This window comes from Coenobita brevimanus, chromosome 98 (genome assembly GCF_032717465.1).
Source record: "Coenobita brevimanus isolate Jiangsu-jjx chromosome 98, ASM3271746v2, whole genome shotgun sequence".
In the NCBI taxonomy this organism is placed as follows: domain Eukaryota; kingdom Metazoa; phylum Arthropoda; class Malacostraca; order Decapoda; family Coenobitidae; genus Coenobita; species Coenobita brevimanus.
In genome coordinates this window covers 17,126,755-17,150,635 of record NC_137051.1, presented here as the reverse complement: position 1 = coordinate 17,150,635, position 23,881 = coordinate 17,126,755, and the positions used below count along the sequence as shown (strand labels likewise).

At 40.5% G+C, this 23,881-nt stretch overlaps 1 protein-coding gene and 1 pseudogene across 1 annotated transcript in view; both read right to left on the bottom strand.

The window, feature by feature from the left end:
- Positions 1 to 16,421: 16,421 nt before the first annotated feature.
- LOC145413980 (cytochrome P450 2L1-like) overlaps positions 16,422 to 23,881 on the bottom strand; it is a 20,304-nt gene continuing 12,844 nt past the window's right edge. Inside the window, exons 5-10 of the mRNA XM_080283553.1 lie at positions 22,709 to 22,905; positions 20,902 to 21,013; positions 18,176 to 18,356; positions 17,602 to 17,719; positions 16,974 to 17,118; positions 16,422 to 16,603 (exon numbers count right to left, since the gene is read on the bottom strand). Of these exons, the coding sequence (XP_080139679.1) occupies positions 16,422 to 16,603; positions 16,974 to 17,118; positions 17,602 to 17,719; positions 18,176 to 18,356; positions 20,902 to 21,013; positions 22,709 to 22,905 (935 nt within the window). The remainder of the gene's footprint in view (positions 16,604 to 16,973; positions 17,119 to 17,601; positions 17,720 to 18,175; positions 18,357 to 20,901; positions 21,014 to 22,708; positions 22,906 to 23,881) is intronic.
- On the bottom strand, positions 23,173 to 23,292 carry LOC145414295 (5S ribosomal RNA; annotated as a pseudogene).

Below are 23,881 nucleotides of genomic sequence, written 5' to 3'. Positions count from 1 at the left end.
ATAAAGTCTAGAAATAGCAAGAATTAGCTAATAAAATACACGTGATCGGTTTAACCCTATTCGGTGCAACCCTTGGCGATTTCCCACACTTACGACCCTAGTATCGAGAAAAGAATCTTGAGTAATATTATTGGTTTGACGAAGTGAAAGGAACGCATTCGGACACGTCGGCGCCGTTGCAAGGCAAGCGCCGCCAAACATATCGTACCGCACCCGCGCGCACTGAAACACACACACACACACACACACACACACACACGTTTAACTATTATCAAATTTAAAATTAATGTAAATATCAAATGATAAAATATTTTACCATTCACCAACGCTTATCATGTTTGCCATATATCAAAGCCGTAGGCTATATTTTCAGTCTGAGGGCTGCAGTATCAATAAACCGTTTACTGTTGTCTCTCACACACACACCGTCCATAACATGGAAGTTGATAGCTTACACATCTTCCTCATCATCATCACCACCCTTCCTCCCTCACACTCACCACCTCCCATCTTCCTCACCACCACCTTCCCTCCCTCCATCACCCTCACACTCACCATTATATTCCCTTCTACCATACTCTCCGTCTCACTACCACCGCTTTTTTCTCACCACCATCTCTCTCTCACTCGCCACCGCTAATACTCTCTCTTTCTTCCTCACCTTCATAACTCCTAAACCCACTTTCAGTGGATTTACTACTAGGTAGACTAGTTGATGGAGAGGTAGCTATTAGTCAAGGAAATCTAATAATGTAAGCATGTAAATAATACATGCGAGTATTTTTTTTTTTTGCAAGAAAGAAGGAACCAAAGGGCAGGACCTGCAAATTGCTCCCTCCAAGAAAAAAACGACAGCAGAGCCAAATTCAAGATCAGTTCATTTCGAGATGCCTGGACACACTGTGTATGAAAGACTGGAGACCGTAGGCAGTAAAAAAAAAACAGAGATGGAGACAATTCCAGAGTTGACCTGTTGCATACATGAATGACTGGAGCAACGGTTAACTCTTGCATTAAAGAGTTGGACAGAAAAGGGCTGAGTTTGTTGCTAAGACGGGTGCTGCGTGCCTGCTGTGGTGGTGGAGGGATGCAAGCAGACAGTTCAGAGGAGCAGTGACCATTGAAGTGGCGATAGAAAAGAGACTGATGCAACAGTGCCGCGAAGAGACAGAGGTTGAAGGGAGCCAGTAAGAGGAAAGTTAATGAGACGAAAAGTCTCCGACTCCATCCTGTTGAGAAGAACTGTGTGGGAAGCCTCCCCACACATGACAGCTGTGCTCTACACAGGAGCGAATAAAACCCGTGTATAAAGTCAACAACTGTGCAGGGCCGTGGGTTAGGGCTTCCTGACTAAAACCTCCCTAAGTGAAGAGTCCAGTCCTGCTGTGGACTAAAAATAGAAAGTTCATAATGATGATGATGAGAATACTACCATATATTTCTTTCTAATGACTGAATATAATATTTAGCTACGCGAGTTTCAGCCACACTCAAAAAGTGTGTAACCTGGATACGGGACGAGGACCCAACTCGCCATGTATCCCACCAACCACTTTCCCCAACCTCCTCCCTTTAGAAAGTAGTTATTTATTTTTCAAATGTCATTACAACTATATAATAATGAATTTATAGAAGTAAAAGATTATTCTTATTAATTTTACACGTGTGGGGTGAGGACTGAGTTGGTGCGTGAGGACTGTGTTGGTGTGTGAGGACTGTGGTGGTGTGTGAGGATTGTGTTGATGAGTGAGGACAGTGGTGGTGTGAGGACTGGTGGTGTGTGAGGACTGTGTTGGTGTGTGACGATTGCGCTGGTGTGTGAGGACTGGGTTGGTGAGTGAGGACTGTGATGGTGTGTGAGGACTGTAGTGGTGTGTGAGGACTGTGCTCGTGTGTGAGGTCTGTGGTGGTTTGTGAGGATTGTGTTGGTGTGTGAAATATAATCTATTCGTGAGAACAAAACAGACTCGACCTTCTCATGGACCCACTTCACGTATAACTAAGGAGTGAGAAACAGGTAGACCTTTATCATACAAATGGATGGCGAGTGAGAAAGGGCCGGGGAGTACAGGAGGTAGATAAGGCAGAAGGCGGTAGATGTACGGGAGATAAATGCTTGAAAAGGCATAAATATTGCATAATAAATGCAAAATTCCACATCAACAGCCTTGTGCCTTACCTACCTCCTATTCTGCCTGCCCCTCTGTTGTATAATAAAGGTCTACCTGCTTCTCACTCCTTACAGCTGAAGGAGGTCCTTGAGAAGGCTGAATCTGTTGTCACCAATATATTATATAGGTATTTCTAAATCTGAGTACTGCAAATTAAAATTGAAGGGCACAGAGAAATATTTAGTTATAACCAATTATTCAAAGGGCACGGTAGCTCTATCTGCTCATGCTACGCCCCAAGGAGTATTCAGAGCAATGCAATAACAAATATTCAATTATGAATAGTTATACCCAAAACATCATCAGTATACAGTATAAATCAATGGTTATTCAGTGGGGCAGTCAATCCCAAAATACCGACAAATTAGTCAGTAGACTGTCCTTCTGATGTCAGTTTATTAGTAATTTCCCACTGGTCAATCACTAGCCTATCACTGAGACCTTTGTCGGTCAGCCAGTCAGTCTCTCCAGAAGTCAGTCCCTTGATCCTCTGTTAGTAGTCACCACGAGAAAATGCAGCTGCCAGCCAAAGCTCCGTACATGCGGGATCACCATTAAATTCTTACGAGTAGACTGTTAACCAGGAAACGTGCCATTCTTTGGATTACTGAATCGCTTAGAACAGCCTGTAGCTTCCTGGTTAAACCCTATATCTCTTGTAACCGGAGAACAAGCTGTTCCCTGGGTAATGCACAGGCACAGTGTGGATATGAGGGGTTAGGTCCAGAGCCTTGCCTGGCGCTTTCAAGGGAGACAGCAGTCAATCAGGCCCCAGCTCCTTCTCTACACTGCGAGACCATGCTTCATTTCAGCTGATCCACCCCCTGTTGCATCGACCCCTGGTAAGTTAAAAAGATCCCGGGTGCCAATTAACTAACAGGGCCCTCAGTGACCCACAGCCCGTCACAGGTCGAAAGAGTAGTAACCGTTAACTTGGGGCTATCCATGCCTATGCTTCTATGTATTTTCCGGCGGTATTTGATCCTACGCACTCGAACATCCTTTTTACTCTACACTTACAACTAATATAAGTAAGCCGGAGGATTCTTATGCTGCAAGATCCTCACCTTCCGTATCTCTATTTACATCTATCATATAAGGAAATTTTTAAACAAAAATATAATCCGTATATAACTTAAACTCAGTCATAATCTATATTCACAGACATGCATATTCATTCTTAATTTCCAAAACAAGACTTTCACTGATTGGGCATGTTACTATAGCATTTCATACATACTTTATTTCAATTCTGATCACAGGTGTGCTTGTGACATACTTGACATTGTTTCGTGGACGATTTTGCTTTGGGGCGATTCTGAGTGTATCCTGGACCATAAAGAGACTCCAGGCATGAATGACACTTGTGCTGCTTGCCTGACCTATTCTCATGTGTTACTTCTGGGACGGCCTCCTCTACATCTCCCTGTCCGAGCATCAGATTCATCTTAGCTATTGTATTCCTGGTCAGACCACAAGCCTGAACTTTTCTTCTTTCAATTTGCAGATTACACAATGCCTTCACTAACTGCCAGCCATAGGAGATTGAAGCAATTTTTCTTGGGTCCTGATTATTATATAACGAATAAATTGTCTGTGAATTTACTCTGGCAGTGTTGACAATGTAGCCAAGGGCATTCACTGTCCATCTTCTAGATTTAGTGTGTACTGTATGAAAACTTATTCTCTGATCCATAATGTCAGTGCCTCCTTTAGTGAAATCATACAATTTAAATATATATATATATATCATACAATTTAAATATATATATATATATATATATATATATATATATATATATATATATTTTTTTTCAAATCATCATCCTTGGTAATGCCTAATATAGGGGAAACTGTGCTCAGAAGTAACACATCTTTCTTACCTTTGCTTTTGGTGGGTGTTACATAGGATTCAGTGTCATTTCCTCCCCGTGTTTCTTCCAGTAAACTTGGTATGACCTATCTTCCCTTTCTGTGACCATCTCTGGTGGTATGCCTTTCCTAGTAGAATCTACAGTACCTAAGGCTGAGATACCTTGTGTTTGAAGCCACTCCAGCAACTCTATACTGGTGTACAATCTATCCAGGCTAATAATCCTACCTCTAAGGTCGACTGAGTCTTGTAACTGACTTACCAGAGCTTTCACTGTTGGGACTGTACCGCGTATGTATTGTGGTCCTGGCTCTCCAGGTTTACCTGAATATACAGCTGTCCTAAAGGTAAATGGATATCTAACAGCATTAATAGATTTATATTGGAGGCCATAGAGTACGGGTTTGCTCTTATTGTAGTCTGAACCCTATTTGTGTTCTGCACCCATACAACGTTTCATCAGTGGTCAAGTCACCTGGCTCTAACACTGAGCAACAACAATTACTGAACTGTTCAAAAAGCTCCCTGATTGCTGCAAACCGATCGTGTACCCATCTCTGGTGTCTGGTATCAATGTTGATCGTGTACCCATCTCTGGTGTCTGGTATCAATGTTGATCGTGTACCCATCTCTGGTGTCTGGCTTCAAATATTGGGTGACCAAACCCTTCCATGAAGAGACGATTATAGCAATATTTATTTTGTCCCAACAAACCTCTTGGATAGAGCAGGCCAAAAAAGCTTTTCAATTCTATGGCATCAGTCATCTTGACGTGTGTTGGTATTTCAGCAGTCAGTATTAGAAATTTCGGTAATTATGCCTTGTGTTAGCATGGGTTACAATACCATCAATCATATTAGATGTTATAAACAACTCCCATGCCATTATTTCTGTATTAGCTGACCTTGCCTCTCCTAACAAAACATCCTTCACTAGGCAATACCTTCTCAACAGGCCTACCTTCTGTATGATTGGTCCATATTATTGACTTACCGATATCTAATTTTCTCTGGGGTTTCTCTAAAATGCAGGTATATTCCCTGAGCTCGTGTGGCAGGACAAATTCGTCATAATTATGTTTGTTCAAGCACTGGTCCAAAGAACTGATTAATCTATTTTTCACCAGTGGCTTTCTGTTTCTGAGTGGTACCCACTCTTCTTCATTTTGTCAACATTCTGATCATCATCTACATCGTCGCCCTCAGCTACTCTATCCAAGGCAAGGTCATCATCATCATCATCGCCAACTACCTCTTCCAAGTAATCTTCGACTGGGTCGTCAACATAGTCGAAAATAAAAGCAATGACTACGTCCGTCGGCACATCCACCCCGTCCCCTGATTAATGCCTAACTAACCGTCGTCCAGCACGCCTACACGAGAGCCGCGAGGTTTGTGTGTGTGTGTGTGTGTGTGTGTGTGCACATTACAATGCACGTGTGTGTATCTGTGTGCACAATACAATGCACATGTGTGTATCTGTGTGTATGTGTACGAACAACCATTTCATTGGGTATGAGGAGTCATAGAGAAAAAACAATGAATAATACATAGATAATAAAATTAGTGAATGAAATAACTATTTCACTAGGTATGAGGAGTCATAAAGTATGAACAATGAATAATACATAGAAAATAAAGTAGTTTTAATGAAAATAGGAAACGTATCGTACGTCTGGAAGCTGTGTTGATGCCCGTTAGGCGTGCGTAGGCTAAGGTCCCAGATATTTCACTCATCTTCGAGCGTTTTCTTTTTGTTTAGCGCTCTCCACGGGGAAAAATCGTTAATTTTAGAGAAAACGCTCGTTTCAACCCAGTTTTTTCGCTCAGAATCACTATTTTGTTGTGTTTCCAGTAATTTAACAAGAAAATAATCGTGAGACCATGCATTGCTTACAAACTAGAGTTTATTGGCAAAAATTAGTTAGGGCGTATCAAAAATGATACGGGGTGCACCGAATAGGGTTAAATGGGTTAATGGTAGTAGTATCAACACACTAATGTTCTTATATTCACTTACGACTGACAAATTGTCTGACGGTAGCTGGAGTTGATTACCAGAATTGTCCAGAGCATGAGAAGGTTAAATGTAAGTCCAAGACACAGCTTAATCCCTGCATTGTCATGACCTCTGTTGTATTATGTTCTTGTCAGTTCCAGAGGTTTTTATGGGACTTTGGCGGCAACATTCGAAGAGGTAGTGTCACGGTGAGGCTTCATTAACTCTGCCACCAGTATAAGTGCGCTGCTAACCTAATGGAGTTCTCTGGCAGAAACGAGAATAAAATAAAAAGGACGTACTGTACTAGAGCACAAAAGGTCAATTTTGAATGGCTTTTTATCCTATGGCCAGACGATTTTATTCAGGTTAAGAGAGACCCTTTCAAGTGGAAGATTAATACAATCTTGCTTTACTCCAAGAGTGCTATGCTGTCTTTTCCTATTTTATTTTTGTTACTTTCACCGTGCCGAACTCTCCTTTGTCTACATCTCGCGATTGCCTGACTTATTTTAAAGTAGGTAACCCCTGGGTTGAGAATGTCTTCGAAAGAATTAATTTCTGCAATATAAATATATATATATATATATATATATATATATATATATATATATATATATATATAAACTGTAGCAGTTCCCTTTTTAGCCTACGGTATATATGTTCTCCAGTAGTATTACGATGTTTTCATTTACTTCTTGTTCTCGCAATGAATTTATAATTGCTATATGCTCCACTGAGTCAAAATTCTTTTCGCAGTCAACATATCTAAACACAGTAGTTTATTATATTCAATAGTTTTATCAATTAGCTAATTAACTGTGGGTAGATGATCAGCAGTCTAATACCCGCTTTGGAATTCTGCCTATTCACGAAGTTGATTTTCTTCCAAATTTGATGTTATTCTGTTTGTAAGGGCTTTAGTGAAGATTTTATAAATGGCTGATAATAAGCTAATGGGTCGACAGTTACTAAGATCTTTTTAGCCGCCTTTTTTTGTAAAGTCAAAAAAGTATTGCAGTAAAGAATGTTTTGGGAATTTTCTTCGTTTTTATATATTGGGTAAATAAGTGGGCGAGCTTGTTTTGTATTTTCACTCCTGCATCCAACAGTGAATCTGCAACTATTCCATCTTCTTCTGGAGCCTGCCCTCTTTTCATATTGTTAAGAGAAATGTTTGCTTCGTCTGATGTTACCTCAGGTACTTCACTTATGTCATCTGAAAAGTTAGCTATTGGTACTTCTGTCTTGGATGCATACCATTCTTTGTAAAATTCTTCAACTCTCTTCACCATTTTATCTCTGCATTTAATGAATTCGTCGTTTTTGTCTTTCGTTGATATAATTTGTTGCTTTCCTAGTGCCATTTTACATAGGACCTGTTTCAGGCTTTTTCTTTTTCTGACTGTTTCTTTGATCTGAACCATATTTCACTTCCTTTTTTTCTTCTCTTTGTCTCTTGTTGATAAGCTTTTTGAATTCTGCACTAATCCTTCTTTGTTTTTGCATTCATTTTCTTTCTTTTCACGAGCTCGAGAGTCTATTCCGCATTCTTCTTGGCTTTGGTTGTATTAGGTTTCCCTGTTAGCTCCGCTGAATCTTCTAGCATTTTTGTTAGTCTGTCATTCAACTCTATATATATATATATATATATATATATATATATATATATATATATATATATATATATTCATTTTCATTCATTGCCAGACGCCATGTATCCCAGACGGGGTGGCCAATGGCTTAGAGTTAATTGTTTTACAGGGAGGGGCACTAATCCTCTACCAACCCCACTTGACACGTAGGGATGCCAACAGCATCTGGTGTTCCCCGGCGGTCACCCATCCAAGTACTAACCAGATATATATATATATATATATATATATATATATATATATATATATATATATATATATATATATATTCCTGGTACCGTCAAAGCATTTAATTTAGGTAAGGAGCAAGTGCTGGTGGTGAAGTGGTAAACCCTTTGGCTCATGTGATGCATTTCGTTGGTTTGTTACTGCCACCTCGTTTTTTTTTTTTTTTTTTTTTTTATAATTAGGGGATACCTTTTGTAGTGTAGGGGTCAGTGAATGTTATATCTAACCTCCAGCTCAAACGTTGCTCTTAAACTGAACAGAACCGTCTGGAGCTGGCAAGACTAAACATTAATATGTCTTGGGACTGAAGGGGTTAAATTCTCATCTCTCAGTCTGTTCCATCTTCACAACAATGATAATATAAACGTAGAGTCAAGTGCCTTTCAGTATGTCAGTGAGGTCATTGTGTATTGTCATCATGACGCTTTCATGAAAGCGATGTCTCATGCTGACGACCGTTCTGTGTTATCAAACGAAAGCACTGAACCACACAGCTCGATTGATTTCTGCGCGGACATTTGATGGCTTCTACCTGCACCACGGTTGGATTATCGGTTTTCCTACAATTAACATCTTTCATGCAGGCTTTTCACAATTCAGCAATGAATAATTAATATCATCTTGTCCGTTATTAATGCAACTTTATCAGTTTGCAGCTGTCTTTGCTGTCATGTTAGTATAATCATGTCATATAATGTCAGTATCGTCATGTGATGACAGTGATCTTGTATGATGTCACTTCGGTCATGTCAGTATGTCTAGCAATAAAATGTTTATCTATTATCTCTAAGTAACTGTTTTATTTACAGTATAATGAAGCACAACAGAAGATGATGCTTCAAAATCAATTAATTGTAGATAAAAAAGAAAACATTTTAAAATACACTTTTTTAAACATCGTCACACACACACACACACACACACACACACACACACACACACACACACACACACACACACACACACACGCACATCAACCCCTCCACTCCTTTACCATCCACTCCTAACCCTTTTCTCCATTTCTTCTCCCTACACCTTCTCTCCCCGCCTCCCTCCCTCAGGTCAGCGTCAAACTGAGGTCAGGTCAGGCCACATAAGCGTTCACTAAGCTGGAAATGCGATAGTTTACCTCAAATACAAAAAAGCCAGGGCATCCATATCCCTTCAAATTCGTTTGGAAATAATATTAGCAATCAGTGATGGTTAAATATAATAAATTTCTACGTGTCAACAAAATGGGACATACTAGAGAAAAACGAAAGAGGAATACTTACGTAATTAATACTATTTTCTGAGTAGGGAAGTAAAAAAGGAAATTAGGAAAGATGGCATGATTACGGTATAAGATTAAAATTGTTTGCCAGTCGAAAGCATCCCCGATAGGATTTTATGGGATATGATACCAGGAATACGGGTAGGGCATTACATCTTAGGAAAAAAACTGATATCACAAAGCGCGGATATATATATATATATATATATATATATATATATATATAGAGAGAGAGAGAGAGAGAGAGAGAGAGAGAGAGAGAGAGAGAGAGAGAGAGAGAGAGTATTCTTACTATTATGAGCATTTTTTATGCAAGAAAGAAGAAACCAAAGGCCAGGGGCCCGCAAACCGTTCCTTACAAGAAAAAAAAAAAAACAATACAAAAGAGAGCCAAATTCAAGATCCGTTCATTTCGAGATGCCTGGACACTGCTTTTGAAAGACTGGAGATCATAGGAAGCAGGAAATACTTTTCCATCATAAAGTTATAATAAAAATGTCAGTAGTACTAATAGTAACAGCTATTCTTTACTAGCGTCTATCCCGCACCGACCGCCTCAACTGCTACCCTGCTGTTGTCTACCGACTTTTGTTTGTTTGTTTGTTTTTGGCTTAATGGCCATCACCCTCTTTTCGGGGTATAAGGCCAGCCGAGTTTTATGATTAAAGTAATGGTCACTCTCTCACCGCCGATCTATGGGGCCAGCCGAGGCGGGAGCATGTGATAAAATGCTCTAAGATCGGCTAGACGCACCTCCTCCCCCCTGACAATCAGCACAGGTCTTATGTTCTCACCCCGATCGTCAGCCCGGAGCAGATCGTAGAGGGTGGTAAATGTTGTTGCTCCGAGCCGGTACGATCGGGTGTGAGCGCTGAGAGCCAGAAGGTGTCTATAGGAGGCTACGTCCAGCCGATCATTAAGGTCGAGAATAGGAGGGCGAGATGGGGTGCCCTCCTCTGTCTGAGGAGTAGTGGACTCCCCGACTTCCTCCTCGGCCGAGGAGCCGGTCGACGCTTCCTCGGCCATGGAGGCTGTGGCAGACGAGTCCTGCTCCTCCTCAGACATTGCTGGCGGCTGGTGTACTTCAGCCGTGGTCGAAGCCGTATCGTTAGCCGGGGCCGGGGCCGGGTCGTCAACTTGAGAGGTCGTCCTTCGGTTGAGGGGGGCCTCCAGCCTAAGCCTCTTCCTCGGAGTCTGGCGAGGAATAGCTGGACGAGGCTTACGAGCCCGGCGCTCCCGTCGGCGACGGACTGTATGCACATCGCGGACGAAGCACTCGGGGATGATAAGGTTGGGCAGCCCATTCCCCTTGAAGATCTTAGGAAGGAGGACACGCAAAGCCCCCTTATCACCCCCACAAAAAAGCCTTCGCCGTCGCGATGCACATCTCGACGACGGTGCTTACCTCCCCTGAACACCCCTGATCCCTGGGCTGGCGCCGCCAAACCGTGGGACGCCGCCGTGCATAGGCAGAGCCCTGTACGGCAGCCCCTCCCGGTCCGGTGACGACCCAAGCCTCAGGACCCTTGGGCGTTCCAAAGAGGACAAACTCCACCGTCTCGCCATCGCCTAGGGAGCGCTGGAGATGAAGTGGATTTGGTTTAGCAATCGCCTGACGGTGCACGAAAATATCAACGCCAGTGTCCTGGCGTTTGATAAAACCGTACCCCGCCCGAACGTTAAACCAAACCACAGCACCTCTGATCTTCGTCTGGGTCGTAGAAGGCCGAGGCCTGCTGTCTGCCCCCCTCAACGGGTCATGAGCAACAGCAGGAGAGGTTGCAGCAGGAACGAGATCTGGACGTCCACACACTTCCATGGTTCGTCGCTCTCCCCCTAGGTCTTAAGTTCGTCTACCGACTCTTCTCTCTCACTGTTTTGAGACGGAGTATCCGTTTTTATGCACGGTGAAAGATAAAGCTTAAAATCATTGATGATTCTAAGCGGTATTATCAACGCTTTCAATACAATAACCTGTTTCCTAATATTTGTTATTGTAAACCTTGAATGTCTCCATATAAATGTTATTAATAATGGATTCATGCCAATATCACTATGTCGACGTCAAAAACAACGAGAAGGAATCGAATACAGCCCACTGAAAAGAGTGGTGGAGCCGAAGCGAGTGTCAGTGAACCATATTATTTTAGATACTTTTGCAGTATAAGCGCTTTACCCTCTTCTAACCGGATGCTCCCGAAGGCAAAAATATTAATACTCTTCATTTATACTTTTATAGTCGGTAATTCGTTCATACCTTCATATTTATTTGAAATATACTCTTAACTCGGTCTCTTTCTGATATGATATACCCACTACTCTCAGTGGGGAATATTTTGATTGGTTGTTAGCCTTTCCACAGAGCCCAGGTCAAACACATAGATGAGCTGATATCACAACTCTAACGAAGTTCCATGCGCAGAAGAGGTATGCGCGGGAAAACGCTAATATATTAGACATTCCAGGACGACTCAATAAACGGCTATTATTGAATGGAATTGTACCCGATTTCTTTTTCACCTTTTCGAAATTGTACATTGGCTGTGTTTAAGCCTCCTTGATCAGAACTGCTAAAGTATAATGGTATCTCATTGGTTTAGAATCTCAAATGACTATTAAAATAAAAATTCGCAGACCACAACTTTACTTCTTCTTTATTCGTCTCCAAATTACTCATCGATACTGATAAAAAATGGTGGTATCTCGTTTCATAAGTTCGGAACATCAAATCTGTATAACAGTTATAAATCGCAACTGTACCTTGGCGTTAACGTCGACAGTGCAGTGGGCCTATGCAAACCCGGTACAGTCAGCGTGAAGCAAAGGTCCAGCTACACATTAGCCTACGCCTTACTTGCATCACAGTTACTTTGGCCATTTCATTTAATTACCGGCAACCACAGTTTATTAACATTACTGCCACCAGCAAACTTGTGAAAACGTCAAGGTTGTCAAGTATACACTGCCAAACCTTCGCTACACACTGCTGCTGCCCAAGTTCACATGTGGCCAGCTGTATACGCCTACTGGGACGAACTTGATCTGGTGTTAGGTTCACAAACAAATCTACTTGCGATCAACCCCTTGTCGTAACTATGAGTTGTTGTTGCACCTGGAACGGCAAGATGGGTGTAAGAGCTTTCCATGCCTGTTACTCAGCTTTCCGGACATTTGAATCTGGGGTTATGAGGAAGAATGGATTGAATGATTTTGTTTGTGAATGGCGGTCCTGTGTGAGGGAAGAGTTTTGGATTTGAAAAGTTCTGGATAACTTCGCGGAATGTACTTTTTTTTTTTTTTTTACTTTGGCTTAAAAATTGCCGTATCTTTATCTTGAATGCTCTTTGGAACAACATATTAATACTTGAATACAAAGTGTTATGGAAAGAATGCATAGCAGTAACACTGCCCGTTTCTGCCACTGAGTTTAGTAAAATAATTCTGCAAAAAAACGAAAAGCTGGGCCAAGTTAAGGTGAAAAGAATATTGCGGTGCGAGTACAAAAAAAAAAAAAAAAAAAAAAAAAGTGTGCGCTAAGGCTAAAACGATCTGGGGTAGAAATGTGTATGAACTCATTACCATAACACAATATAAGAACTGCGTGAAGTTCCGCCGTAGGGGAAACAATAATAGAAATGTGATTAAGTTCCATGTTGGGCAGAAACACGATAAGAAGATTCGTTTGCGTCACTGGGGAGATATTTTGGGTAGATCAAGGTTTTGAGTTTGGTCTTAGGGGGGAAGATGGAAGAAAAACTTCGTCTGAATTTTCCTACTGAGGATAAGTACTGGGGAAGAAATGTGTTCGAACGTTGTCTTAAATGGATAAAGGAAGAAATACTGAGTCAGACTTTCGCTACAGGGGACAAATAGTAAGGAAATAAAGCGTTCAAGTTTGGCTTTAAGGAGGAAGTGGAAGAAAAATTGCGTTTGGTTTTTGCAATAAGGAAAAATATTAGCGGGGGGGGGGGGAATGTGTTCGAGTTCTGTTTCAAGAGGGGGAAGGTGAATGAAAAATTGCGTTTGATTTTACTGTAAGAGAAAAACACGACTATGACTCACTGGCAATGTGACACGGGGGAAAGTTTTGTTGAACTTCGTGTTGTGGCTTTGCTGATGAATCCATCTTCCAACCGCGAAAATAATATTAAAGATATTAGTAAAAAGAGATATCATATATACCGCACCTCTCTTTTTCTTTCTTTCACCTTTAGTTCGCAGAAGTCTTATCTTAGCCTTGGAGTGTGTTTGTGTGTCTCTCTCTTTAGCTATTTAACCATTTCCTGTTCATCAAGAGACGTTCATGTGTAAGGAAATAAGATTAACTATGGAGTAGAATGCCGTAGCAAAAATACCATCTTAATAATTTTATGCATGTGGGGAAAACTGATAGATTTTGTGTGTGTGTGTGATGTGTCCGTTTTTTCGGTGTTTTTTTTTTGTGCATCTGGCAATAGATAGATAGATAGAGAGTTGTTTTCTGTGGGCATTTGTCTTAATGTGTGTGTGTGTGTGTGTGTGTGTGTGTGTGTGTGTAAGGGTGATTTTTGACGTCTTGATTTTTCTCGATATATCATCTATCGGTTTTATGTGTCAAATCTACCTCCAGTCTATCTGTACACACATCCACCTCTTCCTTCCTCTCTCTTTCCCTTCTCTCCCCCTTTATCATATCCCTCCCCTTCTGTCATCGTCCTTCCCCCTTCATCTCCCTTCCCTTCCCTTCTCTTTCCATGTCAATTATTACCTTTGGTCTGTCTGTACATACATCCCTCTCCTCCAGCTCCTCTCCCCCTTCCCTCCCTCTCTCTATCTCCCACCCATCCCTTTCTCCCTTCTATTCCTCCTTTCCCTAACTTTTGGTCTCCCTTTCCTCCCTTTCCCACTGCATGTCTTTTCCTACCTACTGTCCACCTGTACATACATCCACTTCTTTCCACCCTGGCTCCCTCCCCTCCTTTCCTTCCTCTCGCTTCCCTTTTCCCCTCCCTTCCCCCTTTCCCCTCCATCCTCCCCCCCCCCTCGCACAGCCTTCAGACGGACACAGCATTAAGGGATCCCTAGTGAGTTGTCTTGTGTAGTTCTTGTATCATGTTAGCGAGGCGAGCTGTAACGTTCTGTGACTGTAATATTGCAAAGTAGCTTTTGTAAATATACTATTATTAATAAAGGAGGAAATTATAAATAAAAGTGTGTGAGTGTGCTCCATTACTACCCTACTTAATTTGTAAGTTTGCTATGATTCATTTTAACCGATTGAGCAGGATGACGGATTTATAATTTATCATTTCCAACTCCAGACGATTTTATTCAAATTAATAGACTTTTTAGATTGGAGAGGCTAGACAGAGCCCTCATTAACACATTCACCGAGATGTGCTCTAGTTGAGATAGAATTATCTGTGTTTAGTATATATCGATTATAAAATTCACCTAACTGAAGGGATTAATGATTTTGGCGTCTGAACAAAGCTGCTATATCACAGTCTTGTGGGACCACCTGGCGTGAGCTCCAAGGACCTGTGTTTTCCCTATGTCCCAACAGATAAAAGTTTTTTATATTTTTTTAATGTCCTACCGTGGGCATAGATTTGATTGCCCGTCCCCTGAGGCCCAGCCGTCTTCCTATGTGATACACAACTTCAAATGTCACCACTTCGTTACCAGTACCTACCGTCCTTACTGAATACATGCGGGGGCTGTATCAAATGGTGTAACGGTGTGCCGGTCATCCTACCTGCATTAGTACTCCCTGCTGAACTGCTTTTTGTGGTTAGGGAATAGCATGAAATACGGTTTGTTGGCAACAGCAAGGATATTTGCAGTGACTTTATGGAAAAAATTCTGAAACCAGTAAAAACACTGAATCACAATCATATCTTCCACTAATACACCTGGACTCAATCTGTAATCATGAGGAACAGGAGAAATGAAGGAATGTGTACATGAGTATACTGTATTTGATCAAAGCTCAGTACAAATAATTTAGCATACTTGATTAATACATATAAAACAGTATTGTACAATGAAATCGATTAATGAGCAGTATATACAGTATTACAAAATATTGTGTAAACGACCAAATATGAACTCCTGACTTATTAACAACCAACAGCACCTGAGAGTTGACTAATTAAACCTTTGACTTTCTCTCATATGAATAAAGTCTTCATGTGGTAGATTTAAAAAAAAAAAAAAAAGTGTATATAGCAGCGGAATAATCGATGCAATTTTTCCCCCTCTTCATTTCAGTAACGTATTATTTGTTTTAGGTCTGCAATCAATAGATGATATTATTCGGCACTGGAGAGAGTTTTCGTCCCAGAGAAGTTAGATGGAACCTTCATTAACCTCATTGTGTTAGCTTGAGTTAAATTTTATTTACATTTTCTCTCTCTCAGTTACAGCAAAGATTTTTTTTTTTTACTAGCAATATTCGATATTCCAAAATGTTTCATATATATATATATATATATATATATATATATATACATACAGTGGGCTTGCATAGTGCGCGAGAGATTGGGCGGTGCACGAGCTCGCGTACTGGGAATTCGCGTACTAGGAATACACAATCTTATGGGAATAATTACATATGGGCGGTACCCCCTCATACCTGGACATTTTTTGGCCCTTAGAGACATAATAAAGGTCATATGTTTCAGACATTGTACTAAAGCTGTAGCTACAATAACAAAAATATGGGTAGTCACCTTAACAACAGTAGACAACAGGCCTGATAACCTTAAATAACAGGGGTTCCGAGGCACGGCAACACTTACAGCGCCGCACTCCCAACCGCACCTCCCACCGCACCAACAGTAGAATGGCCGGGAATTACTGTGCATCAACGTGATGACACGTGACGCACTCTGTGAGGGGTGGTTGCGCACTAGTAGAAAATGGCATTTTTGAGCCACTCCATGCCTCTGCCTCGCGTTCTGTGCGGTAAACTCGCACATTAAAGGGTTTTTGGTTATGAGTTTTGGTCACTCGTGCACAAGGCGAATCGCGCACTGCGGTGACGTGCACTGTGCGAGCCCACTGTATATATATATATATATATATATATATATATATATATATATATATGTGTGTGTGTGTGTGTGTGTGTGTGTGTGTGTGTAAACAAGTTATTCATAAAACATGTTATTATCTCAGTACGAGAGGCTCTTGCACTCCTTCCAAGTTTTTTATCTTTTTGATTTTTTTTTTCTCTCTCTTCAGCCCCTAGCAGTAATAACAACCTGCTGGTCCTTGCTTATATTACTAAGGGGAATCTTTTTAGGCGAGAGGTCTATCTTCCCACCCGGAGGAGGGCCGAAGGAGAAGTTCTGGAGGAGGGCTGCGGAGAAGATGAAGAGTTCGTTCCTAGCGAGGGCCTCTCCAAGACACTGACGGCGTCCTGTGTGAGGGGAGAGAGAGGAGGTTAGAGGAGTAACAGATGAAGGTGAGGGAGGGGGAGAGAAAGGATGTAAGAGGAGATAAGTGATAGGTGAGGAAGGGGAGGAGGTTTCAGCAAGTAGGTGTAACTCTCACCTTATCAGAACATACATATTGAACATGGCACAGTGAAACGCAACATAAGATACTTCTTCCTATTAACAAGTAAATTCCCTTTAGCTACAAATAACAAAAAAACACGACAACATTAAATTTTGTTAGTAACCAACATGAAAACAAAATCCCCTCACCTTCAGCCAACAGTCACCAACACAAAAACAAGACTTTCTCACTCTCAACCAACAGCACCAACACAAACCCATCACACTTACCAACTCCGAAGGGCATGAAGGCTTCCTTGGGCGCCTTGAACTTGCCATTGTCATCGAGGAAGCGGGAGGGGTCGAAGGTGTGGGGGTCACGCCAGTATTCGGGATCCTCATGGCAGAGTCCAAGGCATCCCATCACCACCATATCCTACATAAGATAGGTTAGGATAGTTTAGATTGGCTTAAGTTGGGTTGGATTTGGTTGGGTTAGTTAATTATAGTAAGATTAGGCTCGGTTAGATTATGTTTGGCTCTGTTGATGTGTGTGGGTCATGTCAGTACTGTGGGTCCTTGTCCATGTCCTGAATCGAGGTAAGTTATGCTATGTTAAGTCATGTTCGGTTAGGCTAGGTAAGGCTGGATTGGGTTTGATTGGGAAAGGCTTGGTTGGGTCAAGAGTGGTTGGGTTAAGTTTGGTTGGGCTCAGCTGGGTTAGATGAGGCTGGCTGGGTTAGGTTAGCTTATGTTCCCTTACTCTCCAAAACGTTACTCATATTCTGTCCTTCCAGCTGCAAGATTGGGATGATTAAACCCCACTTTCAAATAGCTCTCGGAACCCAGGAAGTAAGAAAAAAAATCGTCAAGGAAAAAAAATCGTCTTCTACCAGTTTCTCCCAGCATCTCGTCCTACCTTGGGGATCGTGTAGCCTCCCAGCTGGGTTTCTGTGGCCGCGCTGTGGAACACTCCAAGTGGGACGAGGGAGGAACAACGTAGCACCTCGTGAATGGTGGCCTCCAGGTACGGCAGTCTGAAAGAGAGAGAGAGAGAGAGAGAGAGAGAGAGAGTAATGATAAACTGACAGAACAAAAAGGCAGCTGAAATGACAGGCGTATATATTTCTCCTATTAGAGTATGGCGTTGTACAGTTCACAGTTCTGTCAAAAAAAATTTCTCTACACTTCTGGGATTGAAAACTTCCATTAGGAAGATTATTATGTGATTTATATAGTAAGGTGTTATTAGATTTTAATGTAGTAAAGAGACAGTGAAAAGTTACTCGAGTCCAATGATGCACGTACGACATTGATGCAAGGTGCATTAATGTCATAATGCACATTTGGTGGTTCTGACCTAATGAGGGATCTTTTATTATGAAGAGCACGAACACACACACACACACACACACACACACACACACACACACACACACACACACACACACACACACACACACACACATTCTCTCTCTCTCTCTCTCACTCACTTGGGTCTATCAGCGTTGCAGGGCAGAGTTCCCCGCTCCACGACCGAATCAATCTCGTCCTGCACCCTGGTCTGCACGACGGGATGCGCCGCCACGTACAGCATCAGCCACCGTAGAGTGGTCGAAGTGGTATCGAAGCCGGCACCGAAAAGGTCCATTATATTCTTGAGAAGGTCTTCCTCTGAATTGGTTGAGGGAAGAGAAGTGAAGGAGGAGAAAGAGAAATATCATAATCATCATCATTATCATCATTATTATCGTCTTCATCATCATCAGTATCATCATAGTCCACGTCTCTATCATTGATATCATTATCATCATTATCATGACTGTCATCATCGTCACCTTTTTCCCAAATAAGGATGGGATGAGAAATATGACGAGAGTTTGAGACAAATACAGAGCTGAACTGTTGAGAGACTGGAAGTGCTAGACGAGAAGCAAAACGGCGGGGAAATAGAGAAGAGAAATATGAATAGAAACATTAAAAGAACAGTGAGATGACAGTATGAGAAGAGAGATAAAGAAGAGATGTTTGAGAAAATAGAATTTGAGAGAACCTGTATATGGCGGAGAAGATATATGCGATATTAAGAGAAGTAACACAGATGGTAGAAACAAGGGAAGAGGAATAAAGAAACTGGAAAAAGAGGAGCAACAGAAAAGAGATATATGAGAGAAGGAAAACAGAAACAGCATGAGAGGTAGAGTGAAGTGTGCTGATTTCTTAAGCTGAGAGAGAGAGAGAGAGAGAGAGAGAGAGCATAAGGTCCCTAAAGCACCATACTGAACTGGGAAGTATATATATATATATATAAATATATATATATATATATATATATATATATATATATATATATATACATATATATATATAGATAGATAGATAGATAGATAGATAGATAGATAGATAGATAGATAGATAGATCAGTTCAAAGAAACCATTAGAAAAGGAAAAAGTCTGAAACAGATCTGAAGTAAAATGGCACTAGGAAAGCAATAAATTACATCACTGAAAAACAAAAACGATGAAGTCATTAACTGTAGAGATAAGATGGTGAAGAGAGTTGAAGAATTTTACTGAGAACTGTATGGATCAAATAGAGTAGTACCAATAACTAACTTTTCAGCTGACACAAGTGAAGTACCTGAGGTAACACCAGAGGAAGTAAATATTTCTCTTAACAATATGAAAAGAGGGAAGGCTCCGGGAGAAGATGGAATAGTAGCAGATTTAATGATGGTTGCAGGAGTAAAAGTACAAAACAGGCTCGCTCACTTATTTACTCAATGGTTAAAAAAGAAGAAAATTCCCAAAACATGGTGTAATGCAATAGTTATTTTATTTTACAAAATAGGTGACTCAAAAGATCTTAGTAACTATAGACCCATTAGCTTATTATGAGTCATTTACAAACTCTTCACTATAGTCCTTACAAGCTGAATAACAACAAATTTGGAGGAAAACCAACCTCGTGAACAGGCAGGATTCCGAAGCGGATATTCGACTGCTGATCATCTACACACAATGAATCAGCCAGTTGAGAAAACTACAGAATATAATAAATCACTGAGCTTAGGTTTTGTTGATTACGAAAAGGCTTTCGACTCAGTGGAGCACATAGCAATTATAAATTCATTGCGAGAACAAGGAGTGAATGAGAATATTGTATAACTGCTCGAAAACATATGCAAAGAGGGAACTGCCACAGTTAAATTACATAAGGACTCGGAAAATATTAAGATTGAGAAGAGCTTGCGTCAGGGAGATACAATTTCACCAAAATTATTTACAGCATGCCTAGAAAGTATTTTCAGAAAGCTAGACTGGGAAAACAATGGAGCCAACATAGGTGGAGAAAAGCTAAACCATTTAAGATTTTCAGATGACATTGTCCTAATCTCAGAAACAGCAGAGACATTGCAAGAAATGTTAAATGACCTGAACAGAGAAAGTCTAAAAGTGGGGCTAAAGATGAACCGGAGTAAATCTAAAGTAATGGTTAATCCACAAATACCAAACAGCGTCATCAGAATAAGTGAAGAAATTTTTGAAGAAGTCGAGGAGTACAATTACTTGGGGCAAATACTAAAACTAACGAAAGATCATGATAGCGAAATAAAATGACGCATTACAATTGAATGGAAAGCTTTCGGTAAACATAGAGACATTATGAAAAGTAGCTTGCCAGTTTGTATCAAACGAAAAGTATATGGCGAATGTATAATTCCAGCTATGACGTATGGTTGTGAGACCTGGAAACTGACAAAATCGATGGAAAATAAATTAAACCGTTCCCAGAGAGAAATGGAAAGGTCAATGTTGGGGATATCTTTAAGAGACAAGAAAAGATCAACTTGGGTGAGAAAGCAGACTAAAGTCAAAGATATTATAGAGGTTATAAAAGAACAAAAATGAAGGTGTGCAGGCCATGTAGCAAGTATAAGGGATAATCGATGGAGCCAGAGGCTGACTTACTGGACAATAAGAGACTGTAAGCGTAGCAGAAAAAGGCCAGACAGGAAGTGGAGAGATGAGATAGAGAAATTTACAAGGAAAACGTGGCAAAGATTGACACAGTCAAGGGATTGGTGAAGGTTGGGAGAGGCCTTTGTTCAGTAGTGGACTTGTAATGGATGATCATATATATATATATATATATATATATATATATATATATATATATATATATATATATATATATATATATATATATATATCTTACCTGAGAAAAAAGCAGCCATGTCGGTGTGTTTGTCCATTTCCAGCAAGTATTCGTCAATCACGTCTTTGGGATCATCGGGGTCTAAGTCCTTTCTGTGGCTAGTGACGAATTTCTAGTGGTGAAAAAGAAGATGATGAAGGAGGAGGAGGAGGAGGAGGAGGAGGAGGAGGAGCCTATCAGAATTCTCTTGTTCCTTGAACTGCATCTCTTTGGAACTTTGTTCATCAGAGTGGTTTCCCCCCAAACTTCAACCTGCAGCTGTTCAACTCAAACTGTTAGATTTTTTATGAATGGGTGATCCTCGTAACGAGGTACAAGGATTTTTTATTTTTTATTATACTTTTGTTTTTTCTTCCTCTGTTGTTTTTGTAAAAAAAAAAAATCTAACTTCAACGTAAAAACCTTAGCAAAACTGTCTTAAGCTATTGGGCTCGGATTAGATAAGCTCTGGTCCGTATTTTCGTCATTTGGCAGGATTCCTAACACCGCTTTCTATCCACTAAAATATCTGCGTGTGTGTGTGTGTGTGTGTGTGTGTGTGTGTGTGTGTGTGTGTGTGTGTGTGTGTGTGTGTGTGTGTGTGTGTGTGTGTGTGTGTGTGTGTGTGTGTGTGTGTGTGTGTGTGTGTGTGTGTGTGTGTGTGTGTGTGTGTGTGTGTGTGTGTGTGTGTGTGTGTGTGTGTGTGTGTGTGTGTGTGTGTGTGTGTGTGTGTGTGTGTGTGTGTGTTAGTTTATTTTCTTTCACAAGCAGATCGAACTGTTAGGTTCCGATACAGCCCTCGCTAACTCCTTCAAAACATGAGGTTTCCCAAAAGCTGAATAAGATTGTCTGCAGATAATAATACCCGAATTTCCTGTACTTCTTTTCGCTCATGCCTTTATACATTGATCCTTGGCACTATTACATACTGATCAGAAAAGTCACTCCGCAGTCCCTTATACAATATACGAGTAGTACCATTCACACCTCTTGTCTCATCATTCACACACACACACACACACACACACACACACACACACACACACACACACACACACTCAATCAATGAATCAGTCACCCAGTTAGTCATTACCTTTTATTCATCCAGGTTTTCTCCCATCCTTATCACCCGCCATGCACACCTGTGGATCATTTTGTGCCGGGCCGGAAGGTTATACTGACTCCTGACTGTTATCAAGCTTTTCCCTCTGGCCAACCTTTCCACCTGATCTAGCACTTCTCACTTTACCATACTGTACAGAGCTTCAGTCTGAAACACTGGAGCATCTATTAGACTTCTTGAAGTATACTTCTGCGGTCTCCCAGTACTCTGCTTTTTTAATGGTCTGTATTAAGTCGAGGCAAACACGTGTACAGTCTTCTACGCTTATATTTTTACTTCCATGCATATGTATAACATGTGTGATTCATACTGACTTATATTCTCCCTCTTCACCTCATTCACACGGCAGTGTATACTGTACATTCTTTTGCTCTAACATTCGTACACTCCAGCACACACTCCAGTTTCTCCCTTTCTGTCTGTCAGTCTCTCTGACTCTGACTGTGCTTCTGTCTCATGGCCATTTGGCTTCAGTTAATCCGCATATATTCACTTTTGCGATTTAAAGCGGCCGATCAATATCCTCTTCTTTCGCTGTATCATTCGCGCTCCTCACATCCCATGGCGCCATTAACAGAGTGCTCTTTGCCCCTCCTTAGTCGAAAGATGTTGATCTCTCAGAGGTAGGATTTTTTTTTTCTTTTTTCCCACGAGATACAAGCCATCTACCTATCTATCTGTCAATTTCTTTATCTACTATCTCACCTGCATAAACTCCTTCGTTGCCTTCGTCATAGCATCGATCTTGTCCTTAGCCAACAATTTTCTCTTGAGGAAATCCGGGAGGTGCTTCAGGATGGGGAACAACTCGGGGAGGAAGAAGGCCGCAGTGTCGTCCCGGATGCCCCCGAGTATGATGATGAACTGTGAGATCTCCTCCTCGTCTAGATCATATCTCCGGCCTGAGGAATGGACGGGACTGTTAGATAAGATGCATTCATGGTCGGGACAGCTCTTGAAAAGCTAATGCCAAATTATCGTACTGAGTTATGAGTGAGTCATAGGAGCCTGATTGTTAAATATGATATTTTATATATATATGTGTATATATATTCATTCATTCATTGCCAGACGCCATGTATCCCAGACGGGGTGGCCAATGGCTTAGAGTTAATTGTTTTACAGGGAGGGGCACTAATCCTCCACCAACCCCACTTGACGCGTAGGGATGCCAACAGCATCTGGTGTTCCCAGGCGGTCACCCATCCAAGTACTAACCAGACCCCAACGTTCCTTAACTTCGCTGATCGGACGGGAAGCGGTGTACTCAACGTGGTATATATATATATATATATATATATATATATATATATATATATATATATATATATATATATATATATATATATATATATATATATATATATATATATATATATATATATATATATATAAATGCATATATATTATATATATATATATATATATATATATATATATATATATATATATATATATATTTATATATATATATATATATATATATATAATATATATGCATTTATATATATATATATATATATATATATATATATATATATATATATATATATATATGCATATATATATATATATATATATATATATATATATATAAATATATAAATGCATATATATATATATATATATAAATATAAATATATAAATGCATATATATATATATATATATATATATATATGCATATATATATATATATAAATATATAAATGCATATATATATATATATATATATATATATATATATATATATATATATATATATAATCTATCCCAGGTGCTGGAGAGGGGCGCCTTCATGTGGTGACACGGAACGGATATGACTGGGCGGTGGAGCAACAGTTATACAAGAGTCCCACATTCCCCTCCCTATCACCAGA